We start from the raw sequence: 19,197 nt of genomic DNA, 5'->3' as shown, positions 1-19,197 counted from the left end.
AGTTTTTTTTAATAGTAGAAAGCAATTTTATAAAGGTTTAACCAAAATAGTTGGTGGATACGTGCATATGGAAGTTTGTATTTGCCGAATTAACTATAAAAAAAATACCATTTTGTTAAATGCCATTTAAAATTTAAAATAAATTATTTTATGCCCGTAATCTGTTTGTATAATTTTCTAACCGAAATTCAAGATTAATTTAAAGCCAAATGGTGGTTTTTTCTTTTGACTCCGTTCGTGATTTGAGGCTCAGCTATAGATCGGCCACGCTTGCATCTTCTCTACTAAGGAAGCAATGAGTGGTCCAAACTCCAGAGTCCAACTTGACAGTTACAGAGTGACTGAAATGTTTTAATTCCTAGTTTGACGAGTAGTTGCAGAATTGCAGCGACAGAGAAACAAGGCAAAGAGAAAACATGGCGAAGAAAGTTTTCCTCTTCATTCTTTCTGTGCTTACAGTGGTACTTGCCATAGCTGAGGTTGGTCGGAGCAGATTAATTGCAGAGAATGCTTCTTCTTTGGAACTGGTATCGGATGGGATTGTTGGCAATGTACCAAAACCATCCTTCGTCGCACTCAAGAGGATGGTTTTCTCGGATGAAACCTGCGATGAAACTTACGGATTCTTGCCATGTACTTCCACTATAGTTGGGAATATATTCCTTATGATAGTTTATGGGTTCCTGATGTATCAGGCTGCCAAGTTCCTCTCTGATGGAAGTGAACTTCTGCTTGAGGTAATGGGTCCTGGGATAATCGGTGGTCTCTTCCTCCCTGTACTCGGTGCTTTTCCTGATGCCATGCTCATACTTGGTAAGAAAACCTTCCTTCTCTACGTATCTCTTACTTATCTCTTATCCCTCAAGTTGAATTTGGGAATTTCAGATCAAACAGCTCTAGACATGCCTGGGTTTTCTAGCTTCGGATGCTCTAAGTATGTATTTAGGAATTTCAGATTAAGCAGGTCTTGACACTTTAAACCTAAGTTGAATCCTTTACCAGAAATGTTGCTTTTCAAGGCAAAATTTTTCTAGATGGGCAAGTCATAAGGGTAAATCTATACTTGACTCTTAAGTTTTGCTATGTAGAAGGGTGATGTTGCCATTTTGATTGTAAATTTATCAAAGGCATGTGTTTAGTTCCACCCTTACCTTCAAACATATGCCTCCCATGTATTTTCAACAGTCTATTTTTTTTGAAAAAAAATACAATTGTTCACCATATTTTTAGAGTTTTATTTTGGCATTTTTGCAATTCTGTCTCGGGTAAAACTTGACATGCACTTCTAGATCTACCAGATCACAAATTTTCAGCTCCATCCAATTTTGTAATGCAGAAGGTACTTGCAACGGAGTAGCGATAACCACTTTGCATAACCTTTGACATTTATGCGTGCTGCATTTTTCTTAGTCAGTGTGCATTGGGAATCACTATAACCTTTTGTCTCTTTATGATGCTCAAGGATGATGCTGTTCCAGTTACATTCTTGCCTAAGCATTTTATAACCAGTTACCATTGTTTTTATATCTCTGTCAATTCTATGGCACTGGTTTTGCATGGCTTTCAAATACTGAGAGAAAGCTGGTCTCCTTATGTGACAAACTTCTAATTTGAACATATTCTATTTTCTTTTGTTAATTTGAATCAAGTATATTTTTATGCCTTCGATTGTTATTGAGTTCCTGAAGATTTTCTTTATTGATTATGTTTTACTCTAATGAATTTACATATGTTCCTACAGTATCTGGCCTTTCTGGAACTACAGAAACTGCTCAAAGTCAGGTCCTTGTTGGTATGGGCTTGCTAGCTGGTTCAACTGTCATGCTTCTCACAATACTGTGGGGATCTTGTGTAGTTGTTGGCAAGTGTGATATCGAAGGTTCAATTGCAATAGATTCACAAGATACGAAAAGGTTAAGCTTAGCAGGTAAACTCTTGTACATGCAATTTACGTGTTGATTTCTAGTAGAGTCCTAGACAGTGAGATAGAGTGAGCCAACTGTTAATTTACTAATGATGTACTTAAAATGTACTGTAAGGGGTGTCAATGGGTTGGTTGTAGCCATGATTCCCTACTGTTTCGGATGGTAAACTTCATGTTTGTCTTTTAATCCTGAAATGGCTAAAAGTACTTCTGTGAGGAAGAACCCAATCACAATTAATACAATATCCAAGTGAAGGGTGTAGGCAAATAATCTTAACCCAAAAATTCTTTTACCTTTGCAGGATCTGGTGTTACTACTGATATCTGGACTTGTTACTCTGCAAGGATCATGGCTATTTCTGTTATTCCATTTATTGTTGTTCAACTACCACAATTTCTCCATTCAAGTTCAGAAAGACGTTTAGCTGTCTTGATTGGACTTATTCTCTCTGTGGCACTATTACTTACTTACTGCCTTGGTCAGGTATTCATTTCCCTCTGCCAATATTCCCCATTACATCATCTTATGTCTATGAATACATATTATTTTAGAAAAATATTGACTACTATGTTTTGGTTTCATGTTAAATCAGGTCAGTAAAATTATATATAAAATAGGGAAAAATTTTGTAGCATGCCCTCACCTAGAAGTAGATCAGCAAGCCCTATGTTTAGATCAACTGCTAAGAAAGAGGCTGCATTCTCAGGAGTTTCTCACCCTTATGATAGCTTCATATATAAGATAATTACAAAATAATGGAAGTAGAAACTTCCTAAAATTAAACACTTGAGTAGGAAAGTAAATAAAAAGCGAAATAAGAAACTAACTCAAAATAACACATAAATTAATACGTAAATGGCACATATTTACCCCCTAGCCAACACTAAAGTGGTAAGCACTAGGAATATTAACACATAGCAAGTTCAGTGTAGCATTCCGGATCACTAGGTTCCAACAGACGCTCATATAATAGCGCTTATATCATATGACATGTTAATTCATTCTTTGTGAACAGAGCTGATGGAGGATAGCTCTTTTCTGATGAGTTCAACATCTGGGAGTGTTTTTTTTTCTTTTTTTTCGTGTGTGTGTGTGTGTGGGGAGGGGTGGGGGGGGGTTAGAATTCAACATCTTGTAGCTTCTATTGCGTGTCTTCCACCAAGGTCAAAAGATCTCTGGTTTCAAATGAATCCAAAGATTGGCTAAATGTTATTTGTAATGAAGGAGTTCTGTTGCAGTCATATTTAGGCAATCTTGGATTTTTTTTTTATCTTTTATCTTTTTAATATCTCTTCTGAACTCCTTCCTACGCCAGCTTTAGTATGTATTTGTATCTTTTCCAGACTCTGGTGTAGATCTGGTTTTTGCCTGGCCTAGTTATAGCAATATGATCTTCTTATGGTTGAGGATTTTGCTTCAGCACAGACAAAGCTGACATTGTATTGGGGAAAAAAAATACAGGTATTTCAGCCTTGGATCCAGAAAAGAAGACTTGCATATGTAAAGCATAAACATGTAATATCCGGGATTCTGAAAAATTTGAAAATGCGCTCACTAGGAAGACTCATCACAGATGACGGTCAACCAAATACTGAAGTTATCAAGAAGTCAGTCCATGTTATACTCACTTTATCGTTCATTATTGGGTACTTTTTTCTATTTAGTCATGTCATCATCAATTAATTCCATTACAGGTTATTCAAGGCCATTGATCTGGATTCAGATGGGAATTTGTCAGGCTCAGAGCTTGGAGCATTGCTTGTGGGGATTAAGTTTGATGAGATAGATTTCAACCTTGAGGATGCTATTGACAAATTATTAAAGGATTTTGATAAATCTCGTGATGGTCAAATTGATGAGCTAGAGTTTGTAGCTGGAATCTCAAGATGGATTAATGTAGCCAGGAAATCTGTGATTTTGTCTGGGAATCATGGTACAACAAAGGTTCTAAGTGAATTTCATCAGGTTAGTTTCTTTGTGATAGGCCTTGCACTTATCCCTACAATTAAATATCAGTTTGATACCTTCAAAGTTCATATTTTATATGCAGCATATCAAGGAAGAACATTATTTGCTAGGAGATTTGAGTGATGAAGCTGTAGAGGCTGTTGAGAATGCCAAGGCAATTTACATTAAAGCAGCATTAATGTTGCTATTGGGAACTGTTATTGCAGCTGCATTTGCAGACCCCCTTGTTGATGCTGTTGACAACTTTTCCACTGCTACAAGTATACCTACATTTTTCATCTCATTCATAGTTTTACCTTTTGCTACTAACTCAAGTGAGGCAGTATCAGCACTCATTTTCGCTAGCCGGAAGAAGCAGAGATCTGCATCCTTGACCTTCTCTGAGGTTTGTTATTCTCTTTCAATTTTCCTGTGGATGTATGTCCACTAATGCACTATCATCTCTTAAGGTTAGTGCGATCTCAGTATTCCCCAAATATGTTGAATATGATTATATTAAACTATGTCTTTTGGGACTCTCAAACTGTCATTAGGAACTGTTTAGGTTAAATTTGTTTTGTTAATTGGAACTGTTGGATGTTTGAGTGCTTGTTTATGGTTAGGCTAATACTTTTTCCACTTGAATTTCTAGATTGCACTACAACTAAAGCTATGTAAAGTTTAACAAATGATCACCTCTAAGTTCTTACTTGAAAATCTTCATCTAGACATAGGAGTTTAAGTTACTTCATTGTCTGCGGCCAGTGTAAATGAATTTAATTAGTCAAAGTCCTCTAGGAATCATCCTGTTTTCCTGATAATTCAAACATTGCCACTTTTTGTTTTCAATGCATGGACTGTTTTACATGCAATATATTTTTTTTGGTGAAATACCTGCAACATATTTGGATTAGCAGTAAACGTATACAGCTGACAATTGAGCCGAAATGACACAAAAGCCACCATCTTTAAATAGTTGAAAATGGCTCAGAACCCAACAGAAGTGGTTTGAGTAAGACAATCTTGGCTTATTAGTCTGCAAGGGAGTTAATGGGTTATTAACTATGTTGGAGATAAATCTTGAGAGTCGAGACCCAAGAGGATCTTGGGATTAGCATCCCTTTTGGTCCTTTTCTTTACTTCTTTTTATTCTTCTTCCATCCCATATATGTAACTACTACTATAAAAGTACGTATTAGAGTAAGATGGTTACATTTTCTTTCCTAAAATACCCTCAATCTCATTAACTAAATGGATATAATGACTGTCTACTGGATCAATGACAAGAAATTGGAAGGCATCAATAATTTTTTACAATGGTGGAAGATTTTGAAACTCACTTTGATGGTCAACAGGCTCGTTTAACATGATCCTATCTGGAAGGATGATGCTACTTGGGATACCGTGGATGGGCAGATTCTTAGTCAATGTTGAACTTAATGGATAACCATATTGTGGACTTGGCCACTCACATCAATACTATGCAGGAATTATGGGACTAATTTAGCAATTTTATATTCTGGACAGAATAACTTGTCTAATACTTATGATTTATTGCGGGAGTTTTACAGGACTGAGAGAAAGGGTCTTTTGATTGAGCAATATTTTGTGTTTTATGAAGATGTTTTTGAATGATTTAACTAGGCATATATAAGATGAGGTCCCTTGGTGTATGCTTTTCACAGATGATATTCTTTTAATAGATGAGATAATGGAAGGGATTTATTTAAAGCTCAAACTATGGAAATCAAGGGTGAAATCAAGAGGATTAAGTTAAGCAGATCCAAGACAAAATGTGATATGTAACTTCAGCGAAACCATGAAAGGCAATGAAATGGTAAAACTTGAAGAGCAAGAAATACCACAAAGTTATTGCTTTAGATGCTAGGGCGACACTTTAACAAAGAGGGTAATATAGAATATGATGTTTCTCACTAAATTAAAGTAGGATGGATGAAATGAGAGGTGCCATGGGAGTGACGAGTAAGCTTAAGGGAAAATTCTACAGTACTGTAATAAGAGAGGCCATAACATATCAAGACGGAATGTTGGGCAGAAAAGAAGACTAAAAGAATAATGTAGATAAGAAGAGTGTAGCAGTGTTGAGGATGTTGAGGAGGATGTGTGGCAATATTAGGAGAGAGAGAATAAAGAATAACGTTTTAGATCCGAATTAGGAGTTGCACCAATCCAGGAAAAGCTTCATGAAAACTGCATGAGGTGGTATGGTCATGTCCAATAGAGACCAAAGGTTGCACCATTGAGGAAGTCTGACCAGATTCAGTTCCGAGAGTTAAAAGAGAAGGGGATGACCTAAGATTACTAGTGTAAGAAAGGGTATGCTGGTAGTAGGACCATAGATCATTTAGAGGATGAAGAGTCATGTCTCTTACCCACTGTAGGGAGATGTTACTAGGATGTCTTCACTAATTTACTCTCTACTTTGACTTTAATATTCTATTATTCCTTTCTTATTCTCAAACTTTTCTGGATCCATGTAGCCAACCCCATTAGCTGGGATAAGGTTTTGGTTATTTTCTTGTTGTAATGTTAAAGACATTACTTATGGAACTCTCCCACAGAAATTGTAGCGCATATGCATTAGGTTCAACTTTCTCAAGGTCTCCAGTACCCACCTTCTGCGAGTAGAACTTCGCCAGTGGCACCGGGAGGAATCTTTTTGCAGCCATAGTTCTTGAGGCACCATGCTGATCCAATGCGGTGGAGTGACGCCTAGGTGACGAGGTGCCTAGTGTTTCCCTCCCATCCTTTTTATCTAGAACAGATACATCATAAGAAAATAAACAGCCAATTAAAGAAACCAGCTGTAAACAAAAAGTAGCATTTTAAATTCACATTCATTGTAAAACTGACTGATTGTTCACAATAAACTAGTATAAATTGAGTAAAGAAGATTTATTAGTAATTTATTTCAATGATGTTGGCATGTAATAGTGGATTGGATTGATTCCAGCAAAAATTTGCAACAAACCATGGTAGTTTTAACCAAACACAGCAATATAGTGATGTTTAAGACTCAATGAATAGACTGGATAAATGAAGGTATCAGTGTATTAGAGCTGAGTTGGGAGTTGCGCAGATACTTAAATAGGAAAGTCACTTCAGGTGGTGTGGCCATGTTCAATGGAGGCCTTCAAAAGGAAACAGTACAAAGAAACAATTTATTATACACTGAAGGAACTAAAAGAGCTGGAGCAGACATAAAGTGACCCTAGGTGCAAAGTTCAAAATGTCGCCCTGTGTCGCTGTGTCGATGGCTGGCGACACCACCGACACAGTGACACAAGGCGACATTTAGGGCAACATTTGGAGGGGTGTCGATGAAAAATCGACCCCCAGTTTCGAGGGGTGTTTGGGGCCATTTTGGCCTGAATTTTGTCGTGTAGCCTAATTTGAGGCCCAAAAACACATCGGGAGTGTTTTTTTGACCTTAAAGATCACCTAAACTAATGTTCCTGATTGACACATGGCTGATTGTATGTAGGCAAAACTAGAAGTCTGGAAAACTCATAAACCAATATAAACATGTAAAGAGAACATAAGTACACAACTAGTGAAAAGAAATACTAAAGTCTACAATTCATTATACAAGTACATAGAGTCATCCAATCATCTCAAATCTCAAACTCTCAATTCCAAGTACTATGCCTAGGTGGATCCAACTCCCATTGACTGTGCTCTTTCCAACCCATAATGGCAATAATCCTTCCCCCCCCCCCCTCAATTTACATATTGATCCCATCTCATTTGATACTGATAGTTGTCCAAATAGTCTTGAATTACAACTTTATTGCGGTCATCTTCCACCTCCAGGAGAACTCCCATGTGAGGGAAGTGAGAATAGGGCTAAAGAAGGTCCTGCAGGCTTGATGATGGTATGGCTAGTGCCAATGACTGTGCAGATGATAGGCCTGTCTGCCACAAGCCAAATGTGGACTACACAATAGACTCTGACCCCGAGAGACCACGCTCATAATAACTATGATCATGTGAATGCCCATAATACAAACTACTAAAGGGGATACCCATACCCATATCATAATTTCCAGGAGGAGGGACACCATAAATACCGGTAGGCCCATAAGCTGGTGTGGAGCCTACAGACTCATCCAAGCTCATGGATCCCATCACTTTTGTTAAGTTGTCTACCGAATCTAGAGCTGAAGGATTACGTAAGAATTATAGGATTTGTAAGAACCGTAGGATCCATAACTATAAGATCCATGCGGAAAGGTGACATCATCGTAACCACCTCTGTGTTGATGTTGCTTCTTCCCATGGCCCTTCCCCTTCCGGTGATGGCTTGTATCAGGATATTCACGACCACGATGTTTCTCACCACCATGATCATGATCCTAGGTGGCATGTGTGAAATGACTCTCCCCAGTGTATCTGAGTGGGGGTTGTTGTGTCTCTGGTAATGGAACATGCAAACGCTCTTCAAGTCCTCCACCACCATCATCACCACCACCACTCACCATCACCATCACCATCATCATCATCATCATTACCCTCTAGTCACCATCATCATCATCATCACGTGTCTTGTGCCACCATCCAATCCTAATCAACGGTACTAGCTGCCTTTGGTTCACGTGCGTGTGCTTGCCCATCTCGAGAGGCCATAAACTCATCCACATCAACCCTGCGCGGCTGGCTGGTCGCCACCATCCAAGTCGCTAACCCTCACCCCCGTCCAACATCCACGAGTGAGGGTCCCGCCTTTCTACACCCACCTCATATTCATCGGATTGTGTTTGCCCATCTCGAGAGGTCCCTAAATGTTGTCTCATCCACATTGTGTGCAAAACACTAGATCATTCGCGCTAGCTCCCTAGAGCTTGAGCTAGCTCTGGGTCAAGCCTCCCTCCAGGTTGGTCTAACACCTTCACCCCTGTCCAACATCCACTGAGTGAGGGGATCCCGCTTATCTACACCCACCTCAAATATATCATCGAGATTGATGTTTAGCCAACTATTCTCAACCTGGTCCCTAACATGTTGTATCTTCAACCTCATATTGTAGTGACAAAACACTAGATCATTTACGCGCTAGCTTCCTAACCGGTTCCTCCTCTTGGAGTGGATCATGATAAATGTACTCCAATTCCTCTCGCACCCAGAGGCGAGCAAAATATGAGATAGGATCCTGATAGCCAATCTTCGGAGGTTGGATGCATTGTTCCCATTTAGATACCACCCTTTAGCTATATTATCACAAAAACATTAAGTTAGAACTTTAATACTTAACATCAAATCAACTTATCTATAAATAATAAACAACAACAACAACAACAACAACAACAACAACAACAACAATAATGTATTTATGCATTTAAGATCTAACCTGGATCATTGGTTTCTCTGCCTATACAGCAGCATCTCCACTAAAGGACCCAAATGCATCCCTAAACAACTTGATTTGCAATAATGCAATCATTAGTATTGATTGGTTAGCTAAATTCTTTAAACAATAAATACAAGTTCTAATCGTTTGAAATCCTTGATATCTCACCTCGTGGCAAAATGATTGGACCATCGGATCCGGCTCCAACCCCAAAATCATCTGCAACAGGGCATCCAACAAGTTTGTGTCCAACCCCAAATGTTCACTACTGATATTTAGGGTTTAAAAAGGCTGCACAATTAAAAAAGTTTACAGTTAGAAGTTAAAGTTAGGATTGAATGAATTATCAATACCTACAAGTCAACAACCCACAATATTTACTTACTGGCCCTATGCAGGGGATGCTTCAGATGAGCAGTCCATTGTGCATACACAATATCCAAGAAAACCCGGTGCCCTTTAGGGTTTGTTGCCTCTATAGCAACCTTCATAAGCTCAAGGGTTGCATATAGGTGGGGCAAAGTGGGTCCCCTTAAGGAGGACTCCACTATAGGCAAGACCTTTATAATAGGCTCAAAGGTTTGCAACACCAAAGCCACATTTCTTCAGAACTCATCAGATGATATTGTATTATGTGCCTCGTGCCCGTTGCTCGTATTGAATTATCACAAACTCGTTAAGTCAATAGATAGTAGATAAGTACATACAAGATAGTCATAGTATAATAATTTGTAAAATGAAATAATAGATAGTTATCTTACTTAGATCTAACCCATTCAAACCACTTCTAGGCTGCAAACATGGATTGGAGGCCTGACTTCTTCTCCTGCATAATGCTCAAGGCAACGAAATTCGTCACGAATCTTGTCTGACCAAGTCGCACCAACTCACCTCCACATAATCTCCTCATCATGGCCAAAGCAGTGTTATGATTGTAAATGAAGTTGGTTACCTGTCTAGTCCTTTCAACTATATTCTGGACAATGTTAAATTTTCTAATGTCCTTTAGCATGAGGTCAATAGAATGAGCTGCACAAGTTGTCCAAAAAAGATGATAGTTTGGTGAACTCATCAACACTTCACTGGCTTTTTTGAAGTTGGAGCCATTGTCAGTGAAAATTTGCACCACATTCTTCCTCCCAACCTCATCTATCACATCATGTAGGAGACCAAGGATATATCTGTGGTCTTTTGTATGACCAGTAGCATCCATTGATGTCAAGAAAATGGTTTTTTTGTCACAGTACACCATAAAGTTGATAATGGACTTTTTCGTCGGACCGGTCCATCCATCAAACGTGATGGTGCATCCATATGTATCCTAGAAGGGTTTCATACTGTTTATGTACTGTTGCAGCTCCTCCTTCTCCTCCTAAAAGAAGGTGGTCATCAACTCTGTACGGGGTGGGACCCTCATATCCAAAACCTGCATATGCAATAATATCAATTATGTGCCTGTAGAATGGACCCTGTGCCTTGTTTACTGAAATGGAATTGTAATACATACACTTTGATACTACCTTTTTAACGTTCTTGGCCATACCTTTCTATGCACCAAAAATCTTGGGCTGCTTGGCCCCCTTCCTCCTGAAAACTTCAGGATCGGGTCCCCATGGCGTGGATAATCAAATGGTGCTGATCATGTTGGATTTGCTATACGAGGGGCCCTCTGACTCTATGATCTTCTAAACATGCCAAATACACCACCCCTCTCCCCAAATTTAGATGGTTTAGCCCTTGCAGGCCTAGAGGAACTAGCTCCTGAAGCTCTAGCTCTAGCCTCTAGCCTTATCCTGCTCTTGATAGTACATTCACTTGCTCTCTGCCATGGCCCACCACATGTCCCTTTCCTCCCAATCTCTTGCCACATCAATAGGATCAACATCCTAATCATCATCTTAATCATCTTTGTATAATGACAGTCCCCACACCGCATCATCTAGTGCTTTTTTCACTCCTCTTTTCCTCTTTCTTCTTCTCCCTTCACTTTTTGTAAATCCCTAAGTGCCTTCACTACATTTGGATGGGCCTATGTGCATGTGGTCACATCCTTCGAACTCCCAGTGATGTGACCCTTAAACTTGTTGATGCCACCTGAGTAGATTTTCTTCCCACGAAACTTACATTGTTTTTTATTCTTATCTTCATCAATAGCCACACAATATTGCCATGTTGGATCAATCCTCCCTCCTGCAGCTGGTCTCTCAAGCTCTCCCTGTGGCTGTGGTTGTGGCTATCCCCATCCACCTTGTGAAGAACCAACTCCCCTCTAACTCCCACTAGCAGATATGATGACTATTGCATTCAAAATGATTGCATAAGTCACTGAACAACACCAAAATAATTTTCTCTACACAAATAAACAATCATTGTATGATGCACCTAATTATAAGTGTATAACTAGCACTTCTTCCTTTATTTTTAAATATAAAATAATTTTTTGTAATTTTTTTGGGCAAAAAAAGAGGTTGCTCCATATCAATACCGGCGATGAAGCCACATGGGCAGCACTTGAGAAATACTTACATAATTATTCCATAATTTGCTATAATTTTCAAAGCCTTTTTCCTTATTTTCTCCATTTTTTTAGTTTTTAAAAAATATAATAATTATTTATTGGGTGGAAAAATATTTCGACTTCATGAATCCGTAGATTAGCTCATGAAGTTCCACATATGTTTTTTCTATCACCATACAACAGATTTATCACTTAAAAAAGTAAGCATTTTCAATGTAAAACATTGTACTTTTTACGCCAAAAAATTTCTTCGCGAAATAAATTCCAACTCCATGAGCTAGTAGATCGGATCATGGTATTCAACATACTATAATTTCATAACCATCCAACAACATTATGGCATGCATTTTGTCAAAAATTAGTGGGAGAAGAATGGTTACCTGTGAGACAAAGAACTCGCAGATTTGTGCAAAATCCCGCTTGATCGATAGAACAACGTGATATCCGGCAATAACGAAGCAAGATGTACTCGTAAACATCAAAGATTGGAGCAAAATAGGGTAAAAAATGCAAGAAATAGGAGAGAGATGCTCTAGTGAGCTTTGGAGAGGAGAGAGAAAATATGTAAAATTCGAATTGAAATTTGGTCGAAAATTCGACCAACATTCTGATATATCGCCGACTTAATGTATTTACATTTCGGTGGGGGGAGTTGTGTCGCTACCTAGCGACATGGCGATGTATTGCCGACACTTTGAACCTTGCCTAGGAGTAGTGAAGAAAAGCATGAGGAGTTTAGGCCTTGTGCATATGACCATGACTAGAGCTTATTGAAGGGCAAGGATCCATGTAGCTGACCCCATTTGGCTAGGATAATGCTGTGTTGCTGTTTATGTTGTGCCCTTCTCTTTTTCTATTTATATGCCTTATAGTTCTCTTATAAAACATGAATGGTAATTTTGGGTGAGCACTTGTAATGCTATTTTTAGGTTTTCTTTAGAGATCTCCATGTAATCTTCTTTCTTACGTAATGAAATCTTCAACTTAGTCCTTGGGCTTAATGTATGATCTCCTATAAAATGGTATGTTGAGAAAGATTTAAGCATTATAAGGATTCATGTGCTGTAAAATCACAGTGGCTCTTCTTAATATTGCATTTTGTTGGACTGGTTCCAACTTCAATGGATCCCCAAGAACACAACTCAAAACAACCAGAACAAAATTGAAACTAAAACAAACAGTAGAACAGAAACAAACCACCAAAGAACGTATCAAGAAACACACATGACAATCTGCACCAGGTGCTAATCCACTAAAGATATCAAATCAGTTACAAGCACAAGGCACAGAGCACAGAGCACCTTACAACTCTCTGAAATCTTTCAAGCTCAATAACTTATCTCTCACTTCCCCAAAGAACCACACCCAAGTCACTCAGAATTATATCATCACATCTTAAGATAAACTCATTTCTTATATATAATACTTGTAACAGAATAGACTGCAAGAAAAAACTTTGGATAAAACTCTAACTAAATGGTCAATCTGACTGTTAACTGTTAATACAGGTAACAGGTAATGCAGAATTTTTAGAGCCACTGTCAACATAATCTTTTCAAAAAAAGCAGTTATCTTTTGCAAGTAATTAGATTCTTTTGATGGAATTGTTTAGGATCTGCAAAATTCACTTTTCCTTTGCCTCTGTCTCCTTGCCCTTTGCAGGGAGGCGTTAAAATGCAAGCACAATGTCTGATAAGATGGTATCTAGTTCTGATAAAATAAAATAAAAGAAAAAAGCTTTGATACATGAAATTTTCATGAGAGACTCTTGGTTTTTTTTTTTTTTTTGGGGGGGGGGGGGGGGGGGGGGGAATGACATTCTAGAGATTCATGGAACCAAGGAGAATGATCAGGACAAATAATGGGTGACTGTGCTTGGGGGACATGCATTGTCTGTGTTACTTATCTCTGTTCTTTTGTTTTTTCCCCTGCAGATATATGGTGCAGCAACTATGAACAACATCCTTTGTCTGGCTGTCTTCCTAGCCCTTGTTTATGCGAGGGACTTGACATGGGACTTCACTTCTGAAGTGCTAATCATTCTTATTGTTTGTCTTGTGATGGGTATGTTTGCCAGCTTTCGCACCACCTTCCCTCTATGGACATGCTCAGTAGCTTATTTTCTTTATCCATTCTCCCTGATACTAGTCTACATTCTTGACTATGTCATTGGTTTGTCATAGATAATTGAACCATAGTTGTGTGTGAGGTTGATTCGTATCTCACTACTGAAGGCATATTAACTGTCTGTATATTTTGCTTTTTCTCCTTGGGATTTTGCCTTGTTTCAGTTTTTGTGTTTGTATACCCATGGAGGACATGTGTGTAACTCTGAGTGACTTTCTTCTTTGTTGGATGATAATAAAACAGACACTTTTATTAAAGCTTTATGATGTAATTTATTTTTGTAAATAGGGAGATGAGATTGAGTTATGAATCGTTTGAGGCAAACAACACTTAGTTATTTTACCTATGTAATTTAAGGGCCTGTTTGGTTACATGAATCTAGAGATTTGAAATCTCTGGATTCATGAATGCAAGATTTATACCCGTTTGGTTGTGAAAATCTCTAGATTCATGAAATCTAGAGATTCATCTTTTTACACTAAAAACGTGAATTTGTAGATTTATGGGTATGGGGTGAAATCCAAAGATTTCATCCCTATTATAAAACCACTAAATATTTGTGCATTCACAAAAATTACTGATGAATTCACATATGTCATTCCATATATTCGATTAACCAAACAGTTAATTTTATAAATTATGATTCCATAGATTTGAAATCTCCAAACTAATGTAACCAAACAAGCCCTAAACTTATTGATTTTACTGGTTTCAGAAATTGAGTCGGGTAAAGTTATAAATCAACATCCGGAAATACCGAAATAGTAGTAATAACAATACATCATGTAAACAACCCTTGGAGTTGCAAACTGTCACATTTACTACAAGTAGATTTTGTTGTTTTTTTTTTTAATTACAAATGTCTCCTTGGTGTTTCAAATATGATACAAATCATATCTCTACATTTTGAATATATAATTTTTTTTTGGGTAGATTTATCTTGCCAATTATAACTTGGACATTGCATCTAATCCCATTATTTTTTCGTTAAGGGATATTGTGAAAGTAATTTAGAGGGGGTGAATAGGGTACCTCTAGTGGATTACCAATCTCTGATTAATTGTAAATCTAAAGTTAAGTTGGCTTGAAATAGATAAAATAATTGCAATTAATCTACAACACAATAATTTATAGTGGTTTGACTTGGTAAGTCCACGTTCACTCCTCTATTGGTCTCAGGAGAGATTTTCACTAACTTTTCAATACAGTGGGTAAAGAATCAACCCTTACAAATCTTTGTTGGTCAAGGACAAGAGCACCTTGTACAATCTTTGTTCTAGTTAAGGCAAAAGCACCATCTACAATCTTTGTTTATCGCAGGATAAAAGCATTCTTAATCAACTCTAATCTATTTAGACTAGAATTAAAATAACAAAGTCACAAGGCTATGGTAGAATATTACCTAATAAGGGGTGTGGCACTATACCATTTGTGTGTCTGAGTTATACAATGTGAAATGAATGCTCAAAGTTTAATGTATGCACCACAAATGAGTTACCTTAATGTCTTCAATCACCTCAACTTAGCTTCAATAAGCTTACATGTCTTCCTTGAGATGTACTTCAAAAGTTGAGTGAGGATGGAAAACAAGAACAAGTGACTCTGACAAAATTTGAGAGCTTGAGAGTAAGTAGGGAGATGGTATTCAATGCACCAAGTAGATGCTCTCAAATGAGGGTAGTTGGGCTTATAAAGATGACCTTCAAGTGCCTTAGCTCAACCCCTTAAGACTAAGATTAGCTGTCATATTCTAATTGAAATAGTGCGTCATTTGGTGAAACGGTGAACCGTTGGGAAAATATAGTCGTTGGCTTTAATTAGTCAGACGGTGTATCGTGTAGCCAAACAAATTGCTCTATTAGGCCACTATGATGCTTCTTGTTCATAGAGTGCACCGTTTGTCTTCTAGTGGTTAACCATTACAAATGATGTACTATTCCAAGCAAGCGGTGCACTAGTTGGAACAACAACTCAGGATGTTTTTGTCCTTCATGGGTTTTAAGTCTCCCTAACCAACTCTATGTCCACACACACTCTCACAACATGTCCTGGGTCATTCTAATGATATAATGCATATAACTTCATTAATTAAATACTAACACAAGTATTAATGTACATTAGAGGTGTCTTAGGGCCTAAGTATACTAAGTATTTGTCTTGAACTTGATTTGATCTTTATTCTTGCACTTGAATCTTCTTCTACTCCATGCTTCATGCTGAGCTCGACTTAGTCTTCATGTACATCTAGACTTAGTCATCATTTCCAATTTGACTTGGCCCTTCTTTTGGGCTTGGAGATCTAGTCTTGAGTTGGGCTTGGTCCATTCCTTTTCGCTTGAACTAGGCACATACAATCCAAAATAACATTAATACCTTGCATTTGTTATCATCAAAATTAATGGAAGTTGACGTGGTATTGATGTGGCAATGCTGACATGGCAATTCCCTAATAGATATAGTTGGTATAAAATTTGGGACATAGGGGAATGTCTATAATAAAAAAGAAAATCTAATAGTAAATGTTATTTGCAACTTGGAGGTCTATATATAATTTTTTCTGAAAACAACTCTCAAAGACATTGCCTAATGAGTCATGCCCCAAAGCATACGAGTACAGTAGTTGAGAGTCGAGACAAGGAACATGAATGACAAACACTGAGTTATGAAGTGAATGAAAAATGATAATGCTATGCCTATTATGATTTTAGGGTGGAAAAGGAGAAGAGGAATTCATCATCAACAACACTATTACAGTGGAAGACATGCCATTTTCAGTTTTCCAAACCAATTTCAAGCAGCTTTTCTTTGTCAAAAATCAAATGTTTCCTATGGAGGGCTTGTAGTCATGATGGTATTGCTCTAGTGTAGCCCTTTAATATAAATTCTAATTTTTCTTTCTTTTGGTCGAAATAACAAATTCACATTTGTAAATAGTGTTTGTGTTGTGGAGATATTGGAGAAACAAAAGAACGTTCTCTGTTGCATTGCCTATTTGCACGGGCTGTGTGGTTGGGTCAAAACCTTCCTCAACTTCTTCCCAAGTGCATAAGATGGGAAAATACCTATGGTTTTCTCCTCTTTCTATGGGAAAGGGTGGCTAAGGAGGCTATATCTGTAGCTTTATTTACATGTTGGCAACCTTGGTGTTGCTCCAAAATATGTCATCTCTGGTTCAACCAAAAGTGTATTGAACTTGGGACTTGTGGATCAAAGGAAACTCGTGAGAGCAGGCTGCCTCTGAGGATGGGAAGCCGCCTCAGATAGTAAAGTCAAATTCTGGATAACATAGTTCCTCATAGAGAGGAGTGAATCTCGAAGAGGTGAAGTTCTCTCAGGTAGGTGCTAGAGTTAATGTTGGTTCAACTTGGCTTACCTAATAAGGTCCTGTTTGACCCATTTTATAGTTGAAGAAGATACCATAGTGGATGGATGCCAGCCATTGGATGGCTTGATCCAATTCCCAAGGGGAGAACCAAGGCAAAGGGTTGGCTTGCGTGTGCGCTAAGCAATTGGATTTAGGCACTCCTTAATGATCTTGAAAATATCTCTGTCAGAGACTGACTTCAGATATCACACATTTTTATCTGATCCCCCGCTAAAATGGCTGGAAGTAATTCCCAAAGGAATTTGGCCTAATTTCTTATCCCTTGATAAGATCATTAAATGCATAGGTACGACATATTAAATGTTGAATTGAATGCCTCAGCATTGATACAACTGTAGAAGGATAGCTTCATATCCAAGTATGATCTTACCAAGAAGTAATGGCCAAGAGACGTGTCGAGTGATGTGTCCAAAAAATATCTGCCCCCAAATGGTTGGGCCAGTAACCCTTTTCCGAGGAGTGCCAAGAGATTAGGCCAGAGCCAAGAGATTAGTTCAAAATCTGGATTCCTAGGAAAGCTAAGTGACCAGTTGAAGACTGAATTCTAAGGAGAGCCAAGCAGCTGGACAGAGGACTAAACTGAACCCACTTGACTCTAGTTCATATGGTTTGCACCGGTTTAGAAGTCTCAAAAGTGGTTTGGCATAACACAAGCCCCCTAGTCTTCGAACTTGCACTTCATGTCAGGTCCGAAGAGTGACTTTTCCATCTTTATTTCTTTTTTCTTATTTATTTATTTATTTATTTATTTATTTATTTATTTATTTATTATCTAAACCATCATCCAAGACCCAAAGAGCTGAGTGTCCCTTGAAGTGACTCATTAAATGAAGTGACGGTTTGGCGGTAGTCGAAAGGACATGTGCGCCATTCAAGGCACTTCCCATGACGTCACGTCGCTCCTTTGACAACCATTGATTTGGAATGACTTGAACTGTCCATTCAAAATTTACTTGGCTATATGTTTATCTTTCATCTTCATTTCCCTCTTTTGACGGCGACTATTGTATTGAAGCTCTTGGGAAGCTTTGGGCGAAGTTACTAAAGGCCTTCCTTTCGTTTCAAGTCTATTCAAATCTTCTCTTTTTCCCGCCATAAGTTCTTTTGTTCTTTGCACTTTATTTTCTTTCAAAACCACGGTTAGGAAATTTGATAGGAAGTACAATGCTTGAGGAAATCGTCCTTGCGAACCAAAGAAGGAAACTTTATAATTTTGGGGGTGGTCCTTTTAGAAGAAGCCCTAGTTGTCTAGCCTTATAGTCCTACTTCTCCTTCGGGAAATTATGCAATCAGAGCCAACCCGAGAAGATGATTCTTTGAAGGCAACCGAAACCGGAGAGACTAAACTCTCATCCCAAGTGGTGGATTGTGGGTGATGAGCCCCTTGGTCTTCGACTCTTTATTAACTCTTTCTATTTCTTAAATTTTTGTTGACATTTGTTTATGCTTTCAGCTCCACAAATGTTTTCTCGCGAGAAAATAGCTGAAAAGTACAAAGCATTGAAGGTAGCATCCTTTGAGTATTCTTCTGAGGCTAAGAGATAAAAGAGATTGACTACTGTTGAGGAGGGTGGTTCTAAGGAACCTGCCACTCCAATGCAGTCGTTGTCCCCTTCGGGGATTTCCCTCAAGCCCGGCCTTATGATCGGGGATCAAAAGCAGCCTTTGTCACCTCAAAGAGGAAGGAAAAAATGACCAAGATTTATAGGGTAGCTTCACCGTAAGATGATGGTGTAGAGATTCTAAGATACTCTCAAATGATAGAGGAGGAATTCACCTTTGATTCAGACTATGTGGTGAATATCAAGAAACCCGTCATCATTTCTAAGAAGGGTGATCCAATCCCTAGAGAGATAGCATTTGCAGACATCACGGAGTGAGCAGCAACCTCTTTTGCGAGGGGACCAATGGCCACTGCTACAACAGC

At 38.3% G+C, this 19,197-nt stretch overlaps 1 protein-coding gene across 1 annotated transcript; it reads left to right on the top strand.

Annotated features, from left to right (window-relative positions):
• The first annotated feature begins 239 nt into the window (after window positions 1–239).
• Window positions 240–14,142, top strand: LOC149005013 (sodium/calcium exchanger NCL-like). Its single transcript, XM_089167850.1, has 7 exons — window positions 240–813; window positions 1,742–1,927; window positions 2,227–2,408; window positions 3,387–3,532; window positions 3,620–3,890; window positions 3,976–4,278; window positions 13,693–14,142. Exons 1-7 carry the CDS (start codon window positions 417–419, stop codon window positions 13,939–13,941), a joined length of 1,734 nt encoding a protein of 577 aa, XP_089023976.1. The 5' UTR covers window positions 240–416; the 3' UTR covers window positions 13,942–14,142.
• Window positions 14,143–19,197: the final 5,055 nt, after the last annotated feature.

This window comes from Hakea prostrata, chromosome 9 (genome assembly GCF_041222555.1).
Source record: "Hakea prostrata isolate BN-2017 chromosome 9, UWA_Hpros_2, whole genome shotgun sequence".
Lineage (NCBI taxonomy): Eukaryota > Viridiplantae > Streptophyta > Magnoliopsida > Proteales > Proteaceae > Hakea > Hakea prostrata.
The sequence above is the reverse complement of the archived record's forward strand: the minus strand, read 5'-3'. Positions and strand labels throughout refer to the sequence as shown.